The sequence below is a fragment of the Catharus ustulatus genome, chromosome 7, assembly GCF_009819885.2.
Source record: "Catharus ustulatus isolate bCatUst1 chromosome 7, bCatUst1.pri.v2, whole genome shotgun sequence".
Lineage (NCBI taxonomy): Eukaryota > Metazoa > Chordata > Aves > Passeriformes > Turdidae > Catharus > Catharus ustulatus.
Window position 1 is genome coordinate 20,313,225 of NC_046227.1, and position 21,092 is coordinate 20,334,316.

The window sequence follows — 21,092 nt, forward strand, 5'->3', positions numbered from 1 at the left end:
CACAGGTGATGTAGTGCTTAGCACAGTTTAGATATCAGTTGTCAAAGTCATAAAGGAAGGATTTTAACATCCTAGAAATAACAGAAACTGTAAATTGAGATTCTGATACAAATCTTGTTCCTGGGCAGTATTAATTCCTAAAATTTAGGAATTTGTGTCACTGCTGTGACACAAATCAGTACAACTACTGCCAATTTCCCCGCTACTTGCTGAGCACCTTTAGATGCCTGCGGTTCAGCAGGTCACAGGAGGTTGGAAGGGCTGGGGTGAGACGGTGAATTGTGCTGCTATTATTAGAGAGGAGCAAGTAGGGGAGACTCTGCACTCTGTTACAGAGGTGCAAATATTACTTTGCGTTTTTAATCCCCCATGCTTCTGTAGAAATGTGATTTTATACCTATCTCTCCGGGAAACTACATCGTGAAGAGGAAGAGCTGTGTGATATCCCTTGTCCCAGTCTGTGATCTCACCTCAGAGGGATTTTGTGTTCTGTTTCCCCGCACTGGGAGTGCTTGGTCAGCCCCATCTTGCACAACATAACGCTTGGGTGGCTGAAGCGAGCCCCGCTGCCGTGCAGCCCTGGCTGGGCCGTGCGGCGCTGGGTGCGCGCTCGGGTCCCCGCGTCTCCCGCGGAGCGGGATGGGCGCAGCGGCTCCCCGGGCGCGCCCCTGCTGCCGCCTCGCGCACCTGGGCGCCAGGTGAGGGCGGGGCGCGGGCGCGCGGGCGCAGGCGCGAGGCCGGCCGCGCGCACCTGGCGGGCGCGGGGCGGAAGCCGCAGAGCCCGCCCGGCTCCGGCCTCCCGGGGCTCCGGTGCCGGTCGCTCGGCAGCGCCTTCGCCGTCCTCCCGCCGGACGAGGTGAGTGGGGGAGCCGCGGGAGGTAGCGCGCGGCTCCGCTCCTCCTTGGCCTCTCCAAGGGCTGTGCCCGGCGGCGGAGCAGCGTCCGGTGCCGCTTCTCCTCCGCTCGCCACAGCCCGTACGGGCGCGCCCCGCGGGGCTCGGCAGGCGGGCGGGCGGGAGCCGTGAGGTCAGGGAGCGGTCCGGGGGTCGCGGGGCCGCCCCGGGGGTGCCCCTCAGCCGCCCCTCAGCCGCCCCGGGGGTGCCCCTCAGCCGCCCCTTGGCGCGCACGCTCCACGCGCGGTCCCCTCAGCTCCCACTGAGGCCGCCGGCCCCAGGGGCCTTCCCGGGGCCGGGACAGCCCAGTCCTACGAGCTCCGCTCCGGGCTAACGGGGGGTGGGCGAGGAGCCCAGGCTGCCGCCTGTGCGGACACGGGGCTCCGGGAAGTGCCGGCCGGATGCACTGTCCAAACCGAAGGTATTGACCGAGGGAGGTGTCTCTGCCACGTACGGATCCCGCCCAAGGGTTTGCCCACAGTCCCGCATTGATTCGGGCGGCAGGGTGGTACCGGTTGTGTACATTGCCAGCTAACTCTGGTGTATGTCATCCTACCCAAAGGGCTTTGAAAGAGTTGCCGCATTGTCTCTCCCCTCCGGCAGTTTGTTCGTCCTCTGCACAGCAGGTGACAATGCTTAAACAATGTTTGTTTAAATCTGGAAACTGACAGAAGAAGTGTCCTTTTAATTTAATAACCTTTGTGTCATGGATTTTTAATTTCTTTTTAACATTGTGTAAAATATTCTTTTACAAAGAAGAATTAATTAATAAAAAATTTTGTTGGTTAAATTAAAAAAATCTTACTGGAAGTACAAATATGTATGCATCTCAGTTGTACATGTTAGTCTTCTGTAACAAGAAGACCTCCTTTGTTTAAAAGATTATAAATTATATTGATCAATTCAGTCTCGACTAAAGGCAGTGGTAACACTGCTGAGCTGCCAGACTTAGAGCCTGAGACAAAGCAGCCAACTAAACGGCTTGGTTTCCTTTTTTAGCTAGGTTTGCTCAAAGGCCTGGTCAGTTTGGCATCTGCTACTGTCATCTTGAGGCTTCTCAATAACAGAGCAAAGTAAAAATTAAGTTAGTTACAGAGAACCTGAATTGCTATTTCTGTTGCACTGTGGGAAGGAGCAGAAGACCAGTTTTCCTTCTCCTCATAACTGCTGTTGCCACTTAACTTGTCCCTTTTTTGGGGTGGGTACCAGAAGCAGCTGGGATATCTTGATCCCTGTCAAAATAGAACAATATATAATTGCCCTCTCTGTGACATTTCCCCAGTGTCTGTGGCTCTAGGTGAACACACACTGTGTTGCTTTGAAGGGTTTTTTTGGTTTTTTTTTTTTGCCTTGCCCAAGTTTGCTACCTGGTTTGCCAGTTCCAAGAGCTAGTCCAAGATTTTCCCTCTTTTGGAATCAATGTAGAGAATCATGTTCATGATACGAAATGCTGCTCAGTTGCCTGCCAACACTTACAAGTTTCTCATCCTAATCTGCTCATTGTTGTGCCTGTCTTCTACAAGATCTGAAAGTGTCTCAAATTTCTAAACTATGGAGTGCTAGAATTTTTTCAGTCATGTAAAGCATGGATTTATTCACTTGCTGTCTTACAATTGTCTGATTTTCCACAAGACTCACTGAGATCATGTGCTGTAGGAAATAGTTCTGCTTACAAACAGAGAACAATATCACAAAACCACTGATAGTGATTTAGCAATTAAATTCTAGCATCAAGTGACTAACTACAGTGGACTAACATTATTCAGTAGGGAAATGTATCTGGAAAAAGAGGCACTGAAGTGGGGAGAGAAGTGAAGATACCTATGGGAGCTTCCAACAGTCACTTTAGCAATCACTAACCTGGTAAATCTCCCACGAGGGGACTTTCTTTGCTTTACACTTATCACTTAAACAAAAGTTTAGGGCCACTTAGAAAACTGTGATTTCAAGACCTGCACTTGATACTTGGATGTTTTTGTTATCTTAGAAATGTTCCTACAATCAGGAAAACAAACAAAAGTCCTCTGTTTATGGTCCAGACATTATCTTCTGGTGCTTAAATGAAAATGAGACACTAATCCTCCTAAATTGAAACAGCACTTTACAGCTGCTATCCTGCTCACTTTTCATCATGGCATTTTTAGGGGCAGTCTAAAATAATTTTAACAGAGGCCCAAAACAATCTGACTAAGGAAAAAAAAGAGCTGAGTGATATTTAAATAAGATAAGTGTTTGTCATTTACATGTTTCAGGTCTGTAAAAATAAACCATAAATATTTTTATAATATATGGTTACTGTATATTTTTATTATGCTCTCAGTTGTCAAAGGGAACTGTCTATCTCTGCCTATCACATACAGTGCTTGGCTGTAGAAAAATGGTAGTAGTGCTAATTTTGAAAGAGCATGTGAAAGTTTAAGTTTGAAGCACTTCCATTAGAATACATAGAAGGAGGTTTGGTGATGGTTTGTTAGGGGTTTTTCGTTTGTTTTTTGGGGGTTTTTTTGGGTTTTTTTAAATCTAAATGAAACTGCTGAAGGAGATTCTTGACCAAGTTTGTTTCAGCAAGCTGTTCTGTGCTGCAGTTGCTCAGAACTTCTTAATCTTCTTCAGTATGCTCCTCCAGAAGGAAAAGCTTCTCATTTCTCTGTAACAATCAGTGAGACAGGTTATCTCCAGTATTTGCTAGAATAACCTGTGCTCTTAATGCTTCTAAAATGAAGGCTCAGGAACTGAACACATTCAATATTCATCTAACAACCTTTTTTCAGGAATAGAACCACATTTCTACTGGCTGAGCTTCAAAGAATGTACCCAGGAGGTACAGCACCTGGGGTTTGTGAATTTCTATTTCTTTTAGGTATGTGTACCCTGTTTAGGAGTGCATTCAGTTGGAACTCTGAGTGAAACAGATAAGCAAGCGTAGAGACAGAAACTAAACAGCTGACTCTGTTTCTCATTTTCATGTCTTTAGTCTTCTGTGCATTTCATCATTTGTTCCTTTATTTAAATCAAGAGCTAATATTCTTGTAAACAGTACGTAGTTTGCTAAACTTAAGCAACTTGTTTAATTATCCCAGATTTCTGAAGTGCTTTTGAATGGTTTTGATTCTGTGAAGAATCTTCATATTCCATGTAAAGCTAGACCTTTATGAAGGGTTTACTCTGAATTGGATGTTTCTTAGTCACCATAGGTGCTTATGTGAATGGATTTACCTCTGGGATGAAGTTCTAGGAAGTCCAAATAGATTTGTTCAGTGATATTTTTTTTTATTTACATTATAAAAAGAACCATCAATTTCCATGGTGGCAGAAGATGAAAATATAATTTACCAAACTGATTATTTCAGTAACTAATGTTTTAGTAGTCCCTACATTGATACTCGTGCAAAGAAAACAAAAGGCCCTGTCTAGAATTTTAAATTCAGAAATACCAGTAGTGGAAATAGCACTTCTGACAGTTAAAGTATCCTGAAATATAGAGTGAGAATAGTTGATCATCACTGTCACGTTTGTTTGGTTTTTCCTAAAGTATTTGCTCAGTGTTTTTATTTGCACACCCACTTTCTGATTAAGGGGTCTCTAAGGTTTGAGGAAGGGATTGTATGTTTTGATAACTAGGAAAAATAGACAAACTTTTAATGAGACTGTGCATCTGGAATTATAGAAGAATTAGATTAAGTTGAAGCCAAAATATGTAGTTAAATAGTTTTGATTAGAATAATTCTGAACCATTTTTTCTCTATTTTTCCCATTTTTTAGGATTTTTGTTTTGTTCTGGTTCTAGTATTTTTACTTATTCTTTTAGGTTTTAAGGTTCTATAAGCAATATTGTCAGGAAACATTTGAAACCTATTTAACACTTGGATAGAAGAAAAGTAGATTTTAAATTAAAAAAAAAAAAAACAAACCTGACATCAAGTATATTGTGGATACTAACCCCAATAAATTTTGTCTCACATGATTGGAAATAATTTCTGCTGATTTGGATTAATGATACTTTCACTTTTTTATAAAAGATTATTCTGAGTTGTTCGTATCAAGCTAACAAAAATATCTGAGTTTTGTGCTAGTTGGCTACATTAGCAAAGCTTTCTTCTAAGAGTTTTTGCAGACAGTCTGACATCAGAACCAGTGGGTGGCATAATGTAACATAGACTGCATTGAATTCTCACACTGCCCATGTGATGTGGTTTGAAGTAGTGTGGCAGCTGCTTTTTGGCACTTTTAGAAGAATTTAGTGGTACATTTTAGTTTTCTGGTTATTTTCTTCCTTAAAAAAAGTAAAAAGCCAACTTCAGATGTTTAGGGCTAGTTATTTCGAAGTGCTGTAAGAATCCAGACTACTATTAGAAAATAACACCAATGAATAGAAGATTAAATGCTTTGCTAAACAGTCACCCCAGGGAGTTTAATCATGCCACATATTTCTTCAGCATGTCCTGCAGGATTGAATAGTAGCTTGGTCTGTGTTTGCTGACACATTGCTCTGCCATGAAAATGTGAGAGGCATTTGTGGAGAATAAAGATTGTATTTCTGACTACAAAATTATCCTGGTAAAAACCCTAAGTAAGATACAGCTTTCATGGCAAAAGTTCTTTGGACAATGCAGCTTCTGTTCTGGAAACTGCTACTGTTTTGTGCGACAAAGAACTCTTCTCTTATTGTAAGCAATATCCCTATCAGATATTTTGTCAACAAAGCTACACTCAGCATTTGTCTATATCAAAAGGTTTTGCTGTGTGCTTGTGGCAATCAAGCCTCTGTCCACCTGGCGTTTGCTGCACATACTATTCTGAGGCTGTCACTTGATCCTTTCTTTTAGAAAAATCACTTACACTCATTTCTGTGGCAGAGTGGAGTAATCCACACTGAAAGGGTTGTGTTACTGTCTTCCACAACCCACCTAACTCAAGAGGAGGTTCTTTTCTAGGGACAGGCATATTTCATGTGTGTGATGTGGCAGCATGCTTCACATCTCTTGTTTCTAATGCCTCTTATGACATCATGTATTTCAAATATATGTATAGATAGATACAGGTATATATATATAAAGATGTTTTCTTTTTTCCATTTGATGAAGATATATTGCTAATTGATTTCTAAGCTTTACTGGTATCTTATGTGCTTCTGCATAGTGCACTGCAAAACAGTAATGTGATTTTCTTTTTAATGTTGTTAGGAAAGCATTCCTGGTTAGCAGCTTGCAGGGGCTGTAGGCCCTGCAATGCTGGGTGCTGATCTGTACATATAGTTTGTGTTTTACACAAATGCAATTGTGTGTTGCATTTTCATGGTAAGTTTGGGAGGTGAGGATGACTGCACAGGTGGCCTCTGATAAGAGACATGGGGCTGCCCCGCCACCTCCAGTCTCACCCAGGGCTGAACACAGCTGGTTCCAGCCAGCTGTAAAATAGACCCACTGTTGGCCAAAGCTGAGCCACCCAGTGTAGCAGGTGGTGCCTCCCTGATGAGGTATTTAAGAAAGGGTAAAAGATACTGCACAGCAGCTGTGAGAAAGAGGAGTGAGACAAATGTGAAACTGCAGAACCCAAGGTCGGTGAAGAAGGAGGCGAGTAGGTATTCCAGGCACTGGAGCAGATATTCCCCCTGCAGCTCATGGAGAAGACTGCAGTGAAGAAGAATTTCTCTGCTGCTCATGAAGGACCACCTCAGAGGAGGCATCCACTCTGCAGCTTGTGCAGGACCCCAGGCCAGGGCGGGTGGATGTACCCTGAAGAAAGCTGCAGCCTATGGAGAGCCCATGCAGGAGCAAGATCCTGGCAGGAGCTGTGACCAATGGATGGCCTATGCTGGAGCAGTTTATGCTGAAGTACTGTACTGCATGGAGAGAACCTGTGCTGGAGCAAGGGAAAAGTGGGCAGAGGAACTAGTGCTAAAGTCTTACAAGCTAACCACAGCCCTTATTATTCATTCCTTCTGCACCACTAGGCAGAAAGGAGAGAGAAGAATTGGGAATGAAGGAGTGAAGCTGAGACAGGGGAGGTAGTTTCAGTCTTTGTTTCTCACCATCCTCCTCTATTTTTAATTGACAATAAATTTAAAATCATCATTACAAGTCTGTTTTCCCTGTGACAGTAATTGGTAAGTGATCCTGCTGTCCTTAGTTCAACCCATGTGATTTTCCATCTTATTTTGTCCCCACTGTCATGCTGAGGATGGAAAGCAAGAGAGTGGCTGGTTGGCATCTGGCAACCAGTCAAGATCAACCCACCAGACATTGTGAGAAAACAAGACATTTTTCAATTTGGCAGTTTGGCAATTTGGTTGCAATCCTTTCATTGGCAAGACAGTTTTTATTTGCAGTCTTCCACTATAAGGATGTCAGTATTGTAGTCTAAATGTTTCAGCAGTAAGGAAAAATGGAGTAATATGTGATACAGAAATGGACTGGTTGGTTTGGATTTTTAAAATTTTTGTGAGTTGAGAAGCATGTTTTTGATACCTTTTAGTATGATCTAATATGCTTCCCCTATGCATTCTTTTAACAGTAACTCTATGGTAAAAACTCTGTAGTTTGAATGTATGTGTTTATTAAGCTGACATAAGCTTTGAAAAACAGTATAATGTGAGGAAATCCATATGCTTAGTTTCTCCTGCAGATTCTTGAAGAAAAGCAGGTAAGGGCTGGGGGGGTTTTGTTTTCTCAGACTTGTATCTCTTCCTGACTATATATACTCCAGTTAAGATCTGCTTGTATTTCAGAGGAATAAATAGAGAAGTAGTAGTTTTTTGCAATTTTGCGGTCAGTATTGGGAACTAACTGTGGCTTTAAGCTAGATGCTATTTATTTCTCTTTTTGATTCACATACATGCAATTTGGACAAAAATTAAGCTATTCCCTGAATAGCTATTCCAGCTATTCAGGCTGGTGGCAGAATGTATCCCCTTCTTGTAAACTGCCAGTTTGGCAGAGAGAATTTAATTCAGATCACTTTGATTTTGGTAGTCCTCGCATGTCTTTCATAGTTTTATCTTTGAAAGCAAATGAATAATTACTTGTCTGTGAAAAAAATAGTGGCGGAAACTTGAAGATTGTTGAAATAAGTTTATTGAAAAGTCTTTCCTGTCTTTTAGTTCACTTCCCACATGGCTCTTTCTGATATGCTGCTTGTATTGGTGCTACCTGTTTTTCTTCTGTCCCATCATTGAAACAAAATTCCCTGCTTTCATAGGACTATTCTAATTTTAAACAAACTACTTGGAAGAAAATAAACTTAAAGTAGTTTCACTGTGTAGAAATAATGTTTTATTCTTGATGGTGTACCTGATTTCTGGTTCTTCTATATGAAGTGCATTTAGAAAATAAAACCCAAAACAAAAGGCAGGGAAGGACATTCTGGGTATCTTACTGATAGGTTTGATGTATCTTTAAGTGATGTAGCATGCATAACACTTGACTTTTGGCAGGTGTGAATTAATTCCTTCTCATTATTTTTTTATGGCTTTACATAGTTGAATATACTAGATGTCTAAATGAATACTATCTGTTTTAATTTTCAGGTGTTATAATTTCAAGAAATGCTGTGACATTTTTGAAGAACAATACTCAGAGAAACTTTCATTTTGTGAAAATTTTTAAAACTAGAATGGCCTTGAAAAAGACACCTAAACTATTTAAGACATTTTTTCACTGGAAACTTTGGAAATTTAGCATTATTGTGTTTGTCTTTCTGGTATTTTTATTTTTATTACAAAGAGAAGTGGGTGTTCAAGATTTTAAGGACGAAGCAGGGATTGAGCCAGTTGTTGGAAAGAAAAGTCATGTATTAGGTCTTATGTTAAATGCTATGAACAATATGAAAGGTGCAAAGCCAAAAATGCAGATAAAGGCACCCATCAGACAAACTAAGATTCCTGGAGAGAGGCACTGCTTGCCAGGGCACTATACTCCAGTGGAACTGAAACCCTTTTTAGATCGACCACTTCAAGACCCTAATGCTCCTGGAGCTTCTGGTAAAGCATTTAAAACCACCAACTTAAATTCAGAAGAACAGAAAGAGAAACAGCTTGGAGAAGAGAAACACTGTTTTAATGCATTTGCAAGTGATAGGATTTCTTTACACCGAGATCTTGGACCAGACACTCGACCTCCTGAGTAAGTTGAAATGTGTATGTCCTAATAGTTGAAAAACTTCTCAGAAATTCAGACTGCAAATTGACTTGAGTTCAGCAGTAGGTGATAGTTTAGGAAAGTCTCCTAGCTATACATAATGATTGGCTGTACATAACGATCCATAGTGCCAAAGCCAAGAATGTTTAGAAAAGCTCAGTTCTTTCATGGTTTTGAATTCAAAGTAACCATATTTAAATAAGGTGTTCTGCTTTTGCCTTTAAGGCTAAAATTTCTGAGTAACTTTCAGGAAGCCTGCTTAGTTTTACTTAGAAGAAAGCAAAAAATGTGGTTTCAACATTTTTCCAATTAAAACACCACCCCCATTTTTTTAGCATTCAGTAATAATAAAACCACCGGCATAATTTAATAAATTAGGACTTGTAAACTGTTGAACAAGGTAATGATCTCAGCAGCAATCTTGTAATATTGAAGAATTTTTAAAATGTAGGACTTGGTGGGGAGTGGGTTTTAGTTACGAGCAGTCTCTGTCAGTGTCAGATGAAATGTTGTCAGCCATCTGTGCCAGAAGTGGCTGAACTTACTGAGCTGCTGCTGATACATGTGGTGCAGTTCACCATAACCTCTCCTAGAGCAAAACTGAGGCAATGACTGTGGTTATTACCTTGGGGTGTCCTCCAGGCCCTAAAGCTGACAGGTGATAAATAACTGTGCAGCTTATGAATACAACATTGTCATCTTGACTTGCCATTGGATCTAAAGTTACGTTTAGGATGTTTCAATCTTGAAAAACTGTAGGTTTAAAATTGTATCCCGTAAATGTGACATGCTGCCCTAAGGCTTACATAGAATTTCTACAAAGCTTTGAAATTTGAATTAGATAGTTTGTATTTTTCCTTGCAAACTCTGAATTTTTCTAGTAAATATTCTTCTTTGTATTCTTAGGTTTCAGCAGTAATGGTGACTTTTGAGTTAGCTCAGTCAGTACCTGCTGTTCTCAATAAAATTACATTTTCTCCTGCAGAAGGCCTGGGTATTACATGAAATGTACTCAAATGTGTGTGAGACAGAAGCAAAGCTAAATTGTTCAATTCTCAGTCATGATATTTAAAAAAATACTCTAAACAACTGCTCCAGTTGACGTACCTATTTTGCACTCCAAAGCTAGGATGGAAAGCAGAGAAGCAGAACTATTTAATGTCCATGGTTACAAAGTTTTGTACTAGAAAGAAAAGTTTTAGAGTTTGAGTAAAAAATTGTTGTCCCTTTTGTAACCCCTGACACCTTCTGATTTGCAGATGCATTGAACAAAAGTTTAAGCGTTGCCCGCCATTGCCAACCACAAGCGTTATCATCGTTTTCCATAATGAAGCGTGGTCAACTCTGCTCAGAACCGTGCACAGTGTGATGTACACATCTCCTGCCATTCTGCTCAAGGAGATCATTTTGGTGGATGATGCCAGCGTAGATGGTAAGAAGTCTTTCTGCTGTCACTCCTGCTTTTGGTTCCTTAATTGAAGATGTTAGGATTGCAGATAAATTAGCTAAGAGGATGTCTCTTTACCACTATTAACATATATAACACTATTCTAAGTGGTTTTGTTTCTTTTATTTTAATATAAAATAGCCCTCCCCTACCTTATTTTTCCCTAAGGTAGTGAAATATAAAATTCCTGTGCTCTAAAAGGTTTTTAAACCCCATTTATATTTTTTCCAATGCTGATTGACCTGAATAACTGCTTACATGACAAGTAGCTTTGTAATTTGTGTTTCAAACCAATTGCAATTTGTAAAACAAAGTATCCAAGTATAAATTGGCCGGACTTGCAGAAATTTGCGTTTTATCATAGTGGTTGTCTTTATGCAAATTAATTTCATAATTATGAAGGGCAATGTCTTTATTAAACAGTAAAATTACTTAGTGGCAAAATAATCGACAGTCAAGCTGAGTCTCAAAAATAATTATATATATACTTAATGTCAACACAAATGCAAGTTCAAAAAACTTTGCTTAGCTTTAGATTAATATGTTTATACATACTTCTATTAATGTATTTGCACTTTTTTGCAAGTCTGTATTGAGTACATTGAAACACTTGGATATGAAATATGCCCATTAGTACAATCTAATACTAAGGATGGACAGAATAAAGAAGATGATGTGGGATATTTCACGAGAGATGTGGGTTTCTTTCTCGAAATCTGAATATTTAAATAGTTTTCTGTATGACTTGTGCTGCTTTTGTAAATACTGTAACCTTTGAAAACTGTCTTAGATGTGCCATCATTGAGGAAAGAATTTACATGTTCAGATAATGTAAGTACAAGATCCATTTGCTATGAAAATGGAATTGATATTCACATGGTTAACACTTCAGCAGAGATGTACTAGCACGTCCTTTCTTGCTCAGAATTATTTTAATGTAAAATCTCCTGTTCTCTGCTGGTCACCTCTTCCTACACCCCTATGCCCAAAATACTTAGACCCTAAAAATTACCTTCAGCTGATAGGAATTTTTGTGGCTTTGATGTTGAGATAATTTCTGGGGTTAGTGTGAGTTATCTTGTTTGCTTAATAGTGCAACGTTTTGGGCAGTGGCATGTGTATGCACTGAATGTCCTGACTGATTTCTCTTTCTAGAATACCTGCATGATAAACTAGATGAATATGTGAAACAGTTTCAGATAGTTAAAGTAGTCCGTCAGAAGGAAAGGAAAGGTCTGATCACTGCACGGTTGTTGGGAGCTTCAGTGGCAACCGCAGAGACCCTTACCTTCCTGGATGCACACTGTAAGTGTAACCTGTGACTGTGCCAGCTCTGGTTTATAATGCAGGTGTCTTTGATTTAATGTTCAGATTTTTTATGAATTATAAATGTTAGCAATGTATAATCTTTCCTATTGCTATTTCATATTATTGAAAGTATAATAAGCAATGCTATTTTAAAATAGTCCATATTGGCTTGCCAGATATGTTAAAATATACACTGTATACTACTTTATAGCCAAGCAAAAATTCAGTGTTCCCATTTTCTCCACAGGTGAATGCTTTTATGGCTGGTTAGAGCCATTACTGGCAAGAATAGCTGAGAATCCTGTTGCTGTTGTAAGCCCTGACATTGCTTCTATAGATCTCAATACCTTTGAATTCATTAAACCATCTCCTTATGTGCATAGCCACAACAGAGGAAATTTTGATTGGAGTTTGTCATTTGGATGGGAGTCTCTTCCAAAACATGAGAATAAAAGAAGAAAAGATGAAACCTATCCAATTAGGTAAACATAATTTGAATAACTATTTAAATCCTTCTGTTGTCATGGAGTTTATCTTATGAACGGCAGTTTGTAAATAAATTAGTTCTTCAGATCAGTATAATCAGACATCTTAGCATTTTAGATGTTTTTTGTAATAATTTCCTTAAGAACCACATTTTAAAGCATTCATAAAAATATAGCCTCCTCAAGATAGTAATTGCTTTGCATTATATCTTCTACATATATTCCTAGGAAGAAGGGGCAAAGGAAGATTATGCACCTTTATTTTCAGAGACAGTACAATGATTCTGTCTCCTCATTCATTTTACTTGAAAGAATGACAAAAATGTCAGAACACCCAAATACTAGGCTGCTACAGTAGTGCATTTGATGATAATTGTACCTGCTTTGTCCACAGACAGGTCACTGGTCTGTAGGAATTGTACTTTTGCTGTACTCTCCATACAGAGAAAAGTTGTTGGTTTTCCTGATGCTTTCTTTTATGCTAGCAGTCGTTAGTCTGAAGGAATTCTTAATAAATGGTAATAAGCTGTCAAATGAGACCCTGTGTGCACATATTTAAGTGCTATAAATACTATTTATGCCAGGAATATGCATCACTGTAGTGAAATACTAACAAGTGCATGGAAAATTCATAGAACAGTTGCACTATGATTTTACATCTATATTTAAAAAATCCTACCGTCTTTCTTAGTAAAATTTTGTTTTTGCAGAACACCTACTTTTGCTGGAGGTCTCTTTTCAATATCAAGAGACTACTTTGAACACATTGGAAGCTATGATGAAGAAATGGAAATATGGGGAGGTGAAAATATAGAAATGTCCTTCAGAGTAAGTTTAGCTCCCTAATTAGCAATTGTCTCTATGCTGACAGTGTACAGGGGGTTTGAGAATAAATTAGTGTTACATATTGATTCCTCTGCTCAATCAGCCAACTAAGACAAGAAAATCGAATTACTAATTACCTATGAAATAAAGTGCAAACACATTCACTAAACTGCTTTTAATTCTTTTTAAGTGTTTTGAGGGTTAGTATCTGAAATGTTTCCAGGGTTTATCTGATCAGAAAATTTGCTGGTATATGGTATATATATATTCACAGTATCTCTCTCTCTCTCTCTCTCTCTATATATATATATATATATAAAATGGTATGCCTAATATAGGTACTCTTGCTAGTGCTTTGATGTGTTCTGGCAAGCAATAGTATTACTGAATTTTTTTTCCACCCCCTGAATTGTAATTGCACTTACACACTAAATGTTATTATTAGGTATGGCAATGTGGTGGACAGTTGGAGATCATGCCTTGCTCTGTTGTTGGCCATGTCTTTCGCAGCAAGAGTCCCCATACTTTCCCAAAGGGTACTCAGGTGATCACACGAAATCAAGTTCGCCTTGCAGAAGTGTGGATGGATGAATATAAAGAAATATTTTACCGAAGAAACACAGAGGCAGCAAAAATTGTGAAACAAGTAGGTGGTGGTGGTGGTATTAGAAATCACACTTGCTGCGGTGAAAGTTTTGGTGAGCAAAAGTTATTTATTGACAAAGTATGTAAGGATTCTAGATATTTTAATGAAAAGATTGTTCAGTTTGCTTAATGCTGCAGCCCCAACAAACATGAAAAAACTAAACTGTTTGGTTGCTAAATGTTGATTTTGTATGATGAGGTTTTTTTATTGGTGATTTTTTTCATACTTTCCCCTGGGTTGTTTGCATTGTGCAAATACAGGAACTACCAGAAGAACATGAGAGAAACTACTGAGTGTAGACAATGTAAACCAACTTATTTTCTGGAGTGAGAAAAAACGTCTTAGTTTCAAGTTACTTAGTATTCTTACTGAAAAAGCAGGTTCTGTTGTTCTTTAGCAGCAGAATAAAACTTACTTGATGGTGGATTACCATCCTGTCTCTATCTGCTTAAAAAGTTAGTTATTTTCAAGTAAATAAATACTGGGGGTTGAGGTTGGGTGTTGGCTTATTTATTTTGTAAGTTTTCTGCCCAGCTAGAATCTAGAGTTTTCTTTTAGAAGCTATTTTTCCCCCTTCATGTGATAATTTTTCATGACTGTTATATTACTGAAAGCATTAAATTTCCTACGAAAGTTCAGCAGCTAAACAACTGAATTTTGTTTGGAAGAGTCTACATTGTACTGGATATTATGCTAATTATTTAATTAATCCAGTTTGTTATTTTAGCTTACACTTCAAGTGAGATCAGTTGGCTTTATGGTTGTCATCACTATGGTCTTATTTGTACTCTCCCACTTCATGACACTGTGTTAAAACTTTCTTGGGACTAAAGATACTTGTATGTTATCCATCTTGCAATGTATTTTTCTTGCAAGTGCTTTGAAATGCTGCAGGCAGGATGTCATTTGGTGTTATGACACTGAAAGACAGCAGTAACTGTAGTAGTACAACATTAACAAGAAAAAAGTGAACAAAGGAAGCTTAAAACTTGTCTAGTACTACACAGAATATCATAGCTTTACATGTGCAGGATGAATGTTAATATATTATCTTCCATCCTTCTTTACCTCCTTTCCTTTAACAGAAAACATTTGGAGACATATCAAAACGACTTGATTTAAGGCAGCGCCTGCAGTGTAAAAATTTTACCTGGTACCTCAATAATGTTTATCCAGAAGCATATGTGCCAGACCTGAATCCTTTGTTTTCTGGATATGTAAGTTTAATTTTAATTACTTTCTATATTCTTCATAGTCCAGGAAGTTTGCTAATCTCTTCTACTACCTTACCTTAGATATAACTTTTAGACTTTAGCTATTTTTAACTGCTTTAGGGTTATCTGAGGTATCTGTCACTACTCTGGACAAAGAATCTCTTCTGCATACATTTTGTAGCTTTGTCAATAGCTATATCATTTTCATTTTTCATTTATGGCAATAGTAATTTTCCCTGCCAAATGACTTTAGACATTGCACTGCTAAAACAAACAAACAAAAAAAGTAATAGTTCTTAGCTTGAGGTGAACATGAATTTTTAGCATGTATTTACAAGTAAATATTTGCCTTCTTCCTGTTTTAAACATTTTATGTGTATCTGTTCAAATTGTGATTTGAGTAACAGTAACATTGTACAGAGCAGGCTAATAATGTGTGACTGTAGTTACTAGGCTTTTAGTTAGAAAAGATTTACTGAGAAAACAGGAATTTTAGATGTGAGCATAGCAGTAAGTAAAAACGAACGAACAGCTGTAGTTGTTAAACTAACAGTGACTTTTGTCTATGACTGAGAGTTTAGGTTTCCGTCATTTCACTAAACTTTTTTTATCCTGGCAACACCCTTTCTTTAGCTAAAAAATATAGGTAACCACATGTGTCTGGATGTTGGTGAAAATAACCATGGTGGCAAACCATTGATTATGTATTCTTGTCATGGACTTGGAGGAAATCAGGTAAAATATTTGACACCTGATTTTTTTTCTCTCTCCTGCTGTGACTTTACTTTATAAAAGTTTGTAATGAATTTTAGAGAAATTGACTGATTTTTAACATGCAATTTCTCTCTCCTTTGTCTCTTTTTTTCCTTTATTTTCTTTAACAGTTAATTCCTCTATATATATTTTTAAAGAAAAATTCCATACTACTCTTCATGTTATGTCCTGTTTCTAATGTTTTAACTTCAGTATACAAATTCAGATTTCAAACACATTTGCACTGTTTCACTTCCCCTCTCTTTTCTGTGCAAAACCTTTACATGCCACCCTTACCCCTGTCTTATAAGTGTTGTCTTCTTAATTCTTCCTTTCCTTATGCTTCCTCCTATTGCTTCTTTCTCTGTCACCAGGACTCGCTCTGTCAAGGAAGATGTTGGTTGGAATCCGACCAGTGGGAGGCCAAGTGTCCAGGCCTGAGCCACCTTCCCTATCACGCTTGCAGCCTCACAGTGTGAGGTCAAAGTGGCTAATGCAAGTGAATAATATGATTCCATTTGTTCAAGAGGAGCTGTCTTTGGTCCATAGCTCCCGGAGGCAGCCATGGTGCTCTGTTCCTTCTGCAACATGACTTGTGATAGATGTCAGATACCGAATCATTCCGTCATTTCTGTAATACTAACAATAGGAACATCTCCTTCCCTGCCCAGAAATGCACACTTCTCTGTTGCCTTTAAAAGTGATCCTTAATAATTAAAGGTCAGCAAAGGTCAATTGTTATCTTATGGGGGGAAGGTGTTAATGATTTTTTTTCCAATCTTAAAAGACATCCATTGATGGCACTGTGAAAACTGAGGCACATAATTGAGGCACCTAGTCAGGTGATACTTTCCTAATAATTTTTTGTGAGACATGGCATGCTGTCTGGCTTAAGAACTACCCTATTATGCTAGCTTCTTACAGGATTGAACTTGGGGTTTTATTAAATTGTGGATTAATACTATTAGCCTTTTCACATTGTCACAGTCATTAATTTGGGAACACTGTTGAAAGACATTGTATTAAGAGATCTGCTGAGTGCTTCTATTGTTCTCTAAGTTATCTTGGGCTATACTAAAACACTATTCTTTCAAGTTTTAAGTTTCTTGGTTTCCCTCCTGCTACAGCATAACAGTCTGAATCCCTTTAAATACCAGCTTTCAGAGAATTGATTTTGCTTAAGAGATGCATATTTGCTTACTTAACCCTTCTCATTTCAATGCTCTGTTTTCAGTTGTCCTCTATTCTTTACAGACTTTTAGCAGTGTAAGCTGGTATGTCCCATGCTGTCATCATCATCCGTATAACTGAAATGGGAGTAGCAAAGAGAATCTAGTTTTCAGAGTTATACATCACTTGTATATTGGAGGCTGGAAACATGCCCATCTCAATATCTAAATAATAAAGTTCTAAACATAGCTTTCAAGTCATTATTTTCAGTGCAAATGCAGAGATTTTGAAGTTCCAAAAATAAATCAGGACAGATTAAGTCAGAATACCAGATTAAGAGTAAATTACTATGTCTGAGAGCTAAATGAATAAGCAGGTCACTCCTTCATTTTGAGGACTCGTGTTGGTCATACAGTCTTGAGAGAGATACCTGTTTGTTCCTCAGTGCTGTTCCTGTTGCTTCCAAGGTAATGAGGAGGTGATTGCTGAGCACTGGAACGTGGAAGGCCAAGGGCGGTAACCAAACCTGGCCTTAATATTCAAAGGAAAGATATGATGAATGTGGCTGCCATCCAGAGGCAAGAACCAGTAGCAGTGAGATGTAATGTTAGGGACCCTGCTGCTTAAACCTGGGAGAAGAGACCAGGATGTTAGGTTAGGGCTGGAGGGGTAAAAGAGCAGCTGTGTCTGTAACTTTTACAAGTAAATCCCTGTTAGCATCAGAATTATAGTTGAACCCTAGGAGTACTCTGCTGTCAGGAAATAATGGTAGAATTAGCTCACAAAATACATGTTTATAATTACTCTTCTCATGGTTACTTCACAAGAGGATATAATAGTATCCTATTGTTCACACTTACTGTTTAGGTCAAGCAGCTAAAGTTGGCAGAGAGCAATCAGTATTGTTTTGTGTGAGAACTTTTTTTGGTTGCTCTAAGAAAAACCAAAATCTAGCAACAGAACTGAACACAGATTTTTAAAGTTCAGAAATGCCAAAATTTAAGTTATCTTAAACTATCTCTACTCTTCAGTTTATCTCCTTGAATTATATATGCTCTGTGTGGGAGTAAGATTTTGCATCATAGTACTCATGCTGCAAATGTTACTTCCAATTTATGCATATAAGTATAAATTAGTTTTGCATTATCTACTAAAAACTGTTTTTAGTTCTGTAAACACTTTTGAAGTGTCTGTGCCAAAAATATGAGGAATTATTCTGTAGTCTCAAATTTTTGAATAAGGAATGTATTACTTTGTGTATGGGAATTGGAAAGGTTTAATTTAGTTTAATACTTTTCTTTGTGTTTGTCTACCAAATTTTTTTGTTAAATTTAAATAGTACTTTGAATATTCTGCACACCACGAAATTCGCCATAACATTCAGAAGGAGCTTTGTCTGCATGCTGCCAAGGGACCTGTGCAGCTTCGTGAGTGCACCTACAAAGGCCAGAAAACCTTTGCTGTTGGAGAGGAGCAGTGGCTGCATCAGAAGGTACATATCCTGTGCAGTGAAATGGCATTTTTATTAGTGATCTTCGATATTAGTTCATTTTAGATTTCCATTAAAAGCAAAAATGCCAAAACAAAAACGTTGAAGCCAAAGAAGAGTTGGTTTAGCTTTGGCAGGAAAATGGAGATAATTTCAGCTTTTCAGTTACAGATCAAAACTCAATGTCACTAGTAGGAATGTCACCTAAAAGAGCAGTTGATATCCTTTAGTGTGTCTGTCTAGGCATCCACTTGGAAGTCGATTCAGATGCTTTGTATTATTAAAATACTTTACAAAACTTTCCTAACAAAGCAAGTTGCCACTTGCCTGCTACTTAGGTATTTTCTAGCCCCCTCTGCACCACCTGTCTGAGCTTACTCTTTAGCACCCAGCTTGGGGGAAGAACCAGGGGGCGGAAATAGCATGTTTATTGTTTGTTCACTTTTTTTCCTCTTTTTTTCCTCACTTTAGGATCAAACTCTGTACAATGAAGCACTACATATGTGCCTTACAGGAAATGGAGAGCATCCAAGTTTAGCGTCCTGTAATCCATCAGACCCTTTCCAGAAGTGGATTTTTGGCCAGAACGATTAAGATTTGGTATAATAGGCCAGAAGCATTTTATTAAAAGAAAAGGACCATTCTGAACTGTGATCATACACATATACTGGATTTTTACATGATATTTTAAATGCAAAATGGTTAAACAGTTTCTTTTTCCTCTTAAGGTGGATATAAAATGTGTCATCAGAGATTCCCTGGGAATCTGTTATACCAAAGATAATTGGGATCCTGGTTATATTTTGTTTACAGTATTTCTATGATAAGACTTTATATGTTGACCACTGATTTATGGATCCTATTAGTTCTCTTTTATTTTAGGGGCCATATGTGGGGGGTTTTTTGACATACTGTAAGTACTTCTGAAGAAGACTAAGTTTTCTCTGTAGCGTCTTGAGAAATTATTGTCTATGGTCTAAAACTCAATACACTTTATATGTATGTTTTTATGCTCAAATGGCTGATTTTATTTTTTTTAACAATTTCCTTTACTCATGAAACTTTCTCAAAATTTTCTAAGTGCTTTCACTTGGAAAATTAAATATTTGACTGTCAGGTCAAAGCTAAATAGGATACCACATTATGCTCAGCTTCTAGAATGTCAGTTGTTTTGTAGGAGAAAAAAGTAATTCTCACTAAAATATGTATTTATTATTATTTTAATGGAAAATCTGCTTATTTTGATACTAATCTTTTGTTTAGCCACAACTTCTTGTATAGGTTTTTTTATATTTCATGGACTTAAAATGTATTACAAAGTTGTATTGTAGTAGGCTCCCAAGCTGCTTAACATTCACACATTTTTTTCAGCATTCTGTTTGTTACTGCTTTTAAATTACATGTTATCTACTAAACTTCTGCCCCTACTTTCTAGTGATCTATGCAATATTTATCTCACAGGTTTCTAATGTTACCCATACATAGTTTCTTGTGCCAACACTTGCATATTAATAGTTTTTTCTTGTTTCTGTTTCCGCTTTTACAAAGAACTGATCTCAGTTTTATCAGTCTGAGTGAGACCTTGGCCTTTCTAACTATTCTGCAAATTACAGAAAACAATATAGCATAATCAAATACATAATCAATTTTTAAAATTTGTAAAGTGAAGACAAAAATGTTTGGCTGCATGCTCAAATATAAAGCTGAGAATAAATGTGAAGGGGGTATTAAAGGCCGAATAGGACAAAAATACACTAATAATAAATCTGTTCTTTTGTCCTAGTAATTAAGTAAAATGATTACAGATAAATGCTAACTTAGGTCTTGTGGGTGAATGAATAGTGATGTGTTTGGGGTTTTTTTAACTTTTACAGTGGGGAGGGAGCCTGTCTATTCATAATTTAATGGTACCTGACTAATTCGTTCGTTTCTGAATAAAAGTAAGAAAAATTCCTTTCAGTACTTACAAGTCATCTAAAAGACAAGGCAGTGTATAAGCAAGGACCAGTGATAATCTGCCAGAAGCTTAAACTGTAATTTAGTTTTTGTGCTTGATAATGCCTTTGACTTTTGTCTCAGCTTTTGTAAGGCTTTTGGAGACACCTGTGAGAGCATCACATGAAGTTAAATCTGTATGACTGATACAGAGTGAACAGAAATTGCAGAAAAGGCTGTACCAGGAAGGGATATTTGTACCACTGAAACTGGAACAACACTGCACAAAGATCTGCTAGTGTCCTCTGATAAATGTTTTAATTTGGTAATGGAATACAAAGTGTTATTACTTTTGCAGATCAAACCAATATTGTAAGGCCAATACAGTACTTGATAAAATGGAGGAATTGAGGAAAAACAGAATGCAGGTCAATGTGAAAATTGTTGAACAATATGAATAGAGGATGGGTGATTACACAGACAGCAGCTGTGTTGTGCTGAACCTTGAGGGTATGGAATGCAAACAGTGTCCAAGGAACCTGTTCTATAAGACAAGGTATTTAGCATACCAGTTTAAAAGTACTTGTTCTTTTAGTTCTCAGGTCATGTTATACAGAAAATACCACTGAAGGATAATTTCTTCATGCAACCTGTTTCTCTTTCAAGCTTGTCAGACTGAGATATGCATATATGAAACATCACTTATCCTACTCATTGTCAGTTGGGTTTTTGCCATTTGTTTGAGCTTTTTTTTTAAGAGCTAACATTTCAAACCAGGGTAGAATTTAAATTG

The 21,092-nt window shown here is 38.0% G+C and overlaps 1 protein-coding gene across 2 annotated transcripts; it reads left to right on the forward strand.

Annotated features, from left to right (window-relative positions):
* Positions 1-779: 779 nt before the first annotated feature.
* GALNT3 (polypeptide N-acetylgalactosaminyltransferase 3) lies at positions 780-19,382 on the forward strand. Of its 2 annotated transcripts, none has more exons than XR_004418424.1 (11): positions 780-856; positions 8,418-9,012; positions 10,287-10,459; positions 11,630-11,779; positions 12,030-12,264; positions 12,978-13,095; positions 13,538-13,738; positions 14,824-14,955; positions 15,586-15,687; positions 16,080-16,425; positions 18,215-18,297. XR_004418424.1 is itself a non-coding variant. In XM_033064299.1 (11 exons), exons 2-11 carry the CDS (start codon positions 8,504-8,506, stop codon positions 18,956-18,958), a joined length of 1,896 nt encoding a protein of 631 aa, XP_032920190.1. In that variant the 5' UTR covers positions 780-856; positions 8,418-8,503; the 3' UTR covers positions 18,959-19,382. The 2 variants fall into 2 exon arrangements, 1 of the variants encoding a protein (XP_032920190.1); XM_033064299.1 differs by lacking the exon at positions 16,080-16,425 and adding an exon at positions 18,836-19,382 and having other exon boundaries at positions 18,215-18,367.
* The last annotated feature ends 1,710 nt before the right edge of the window (positions 19,383-21,092 follow it).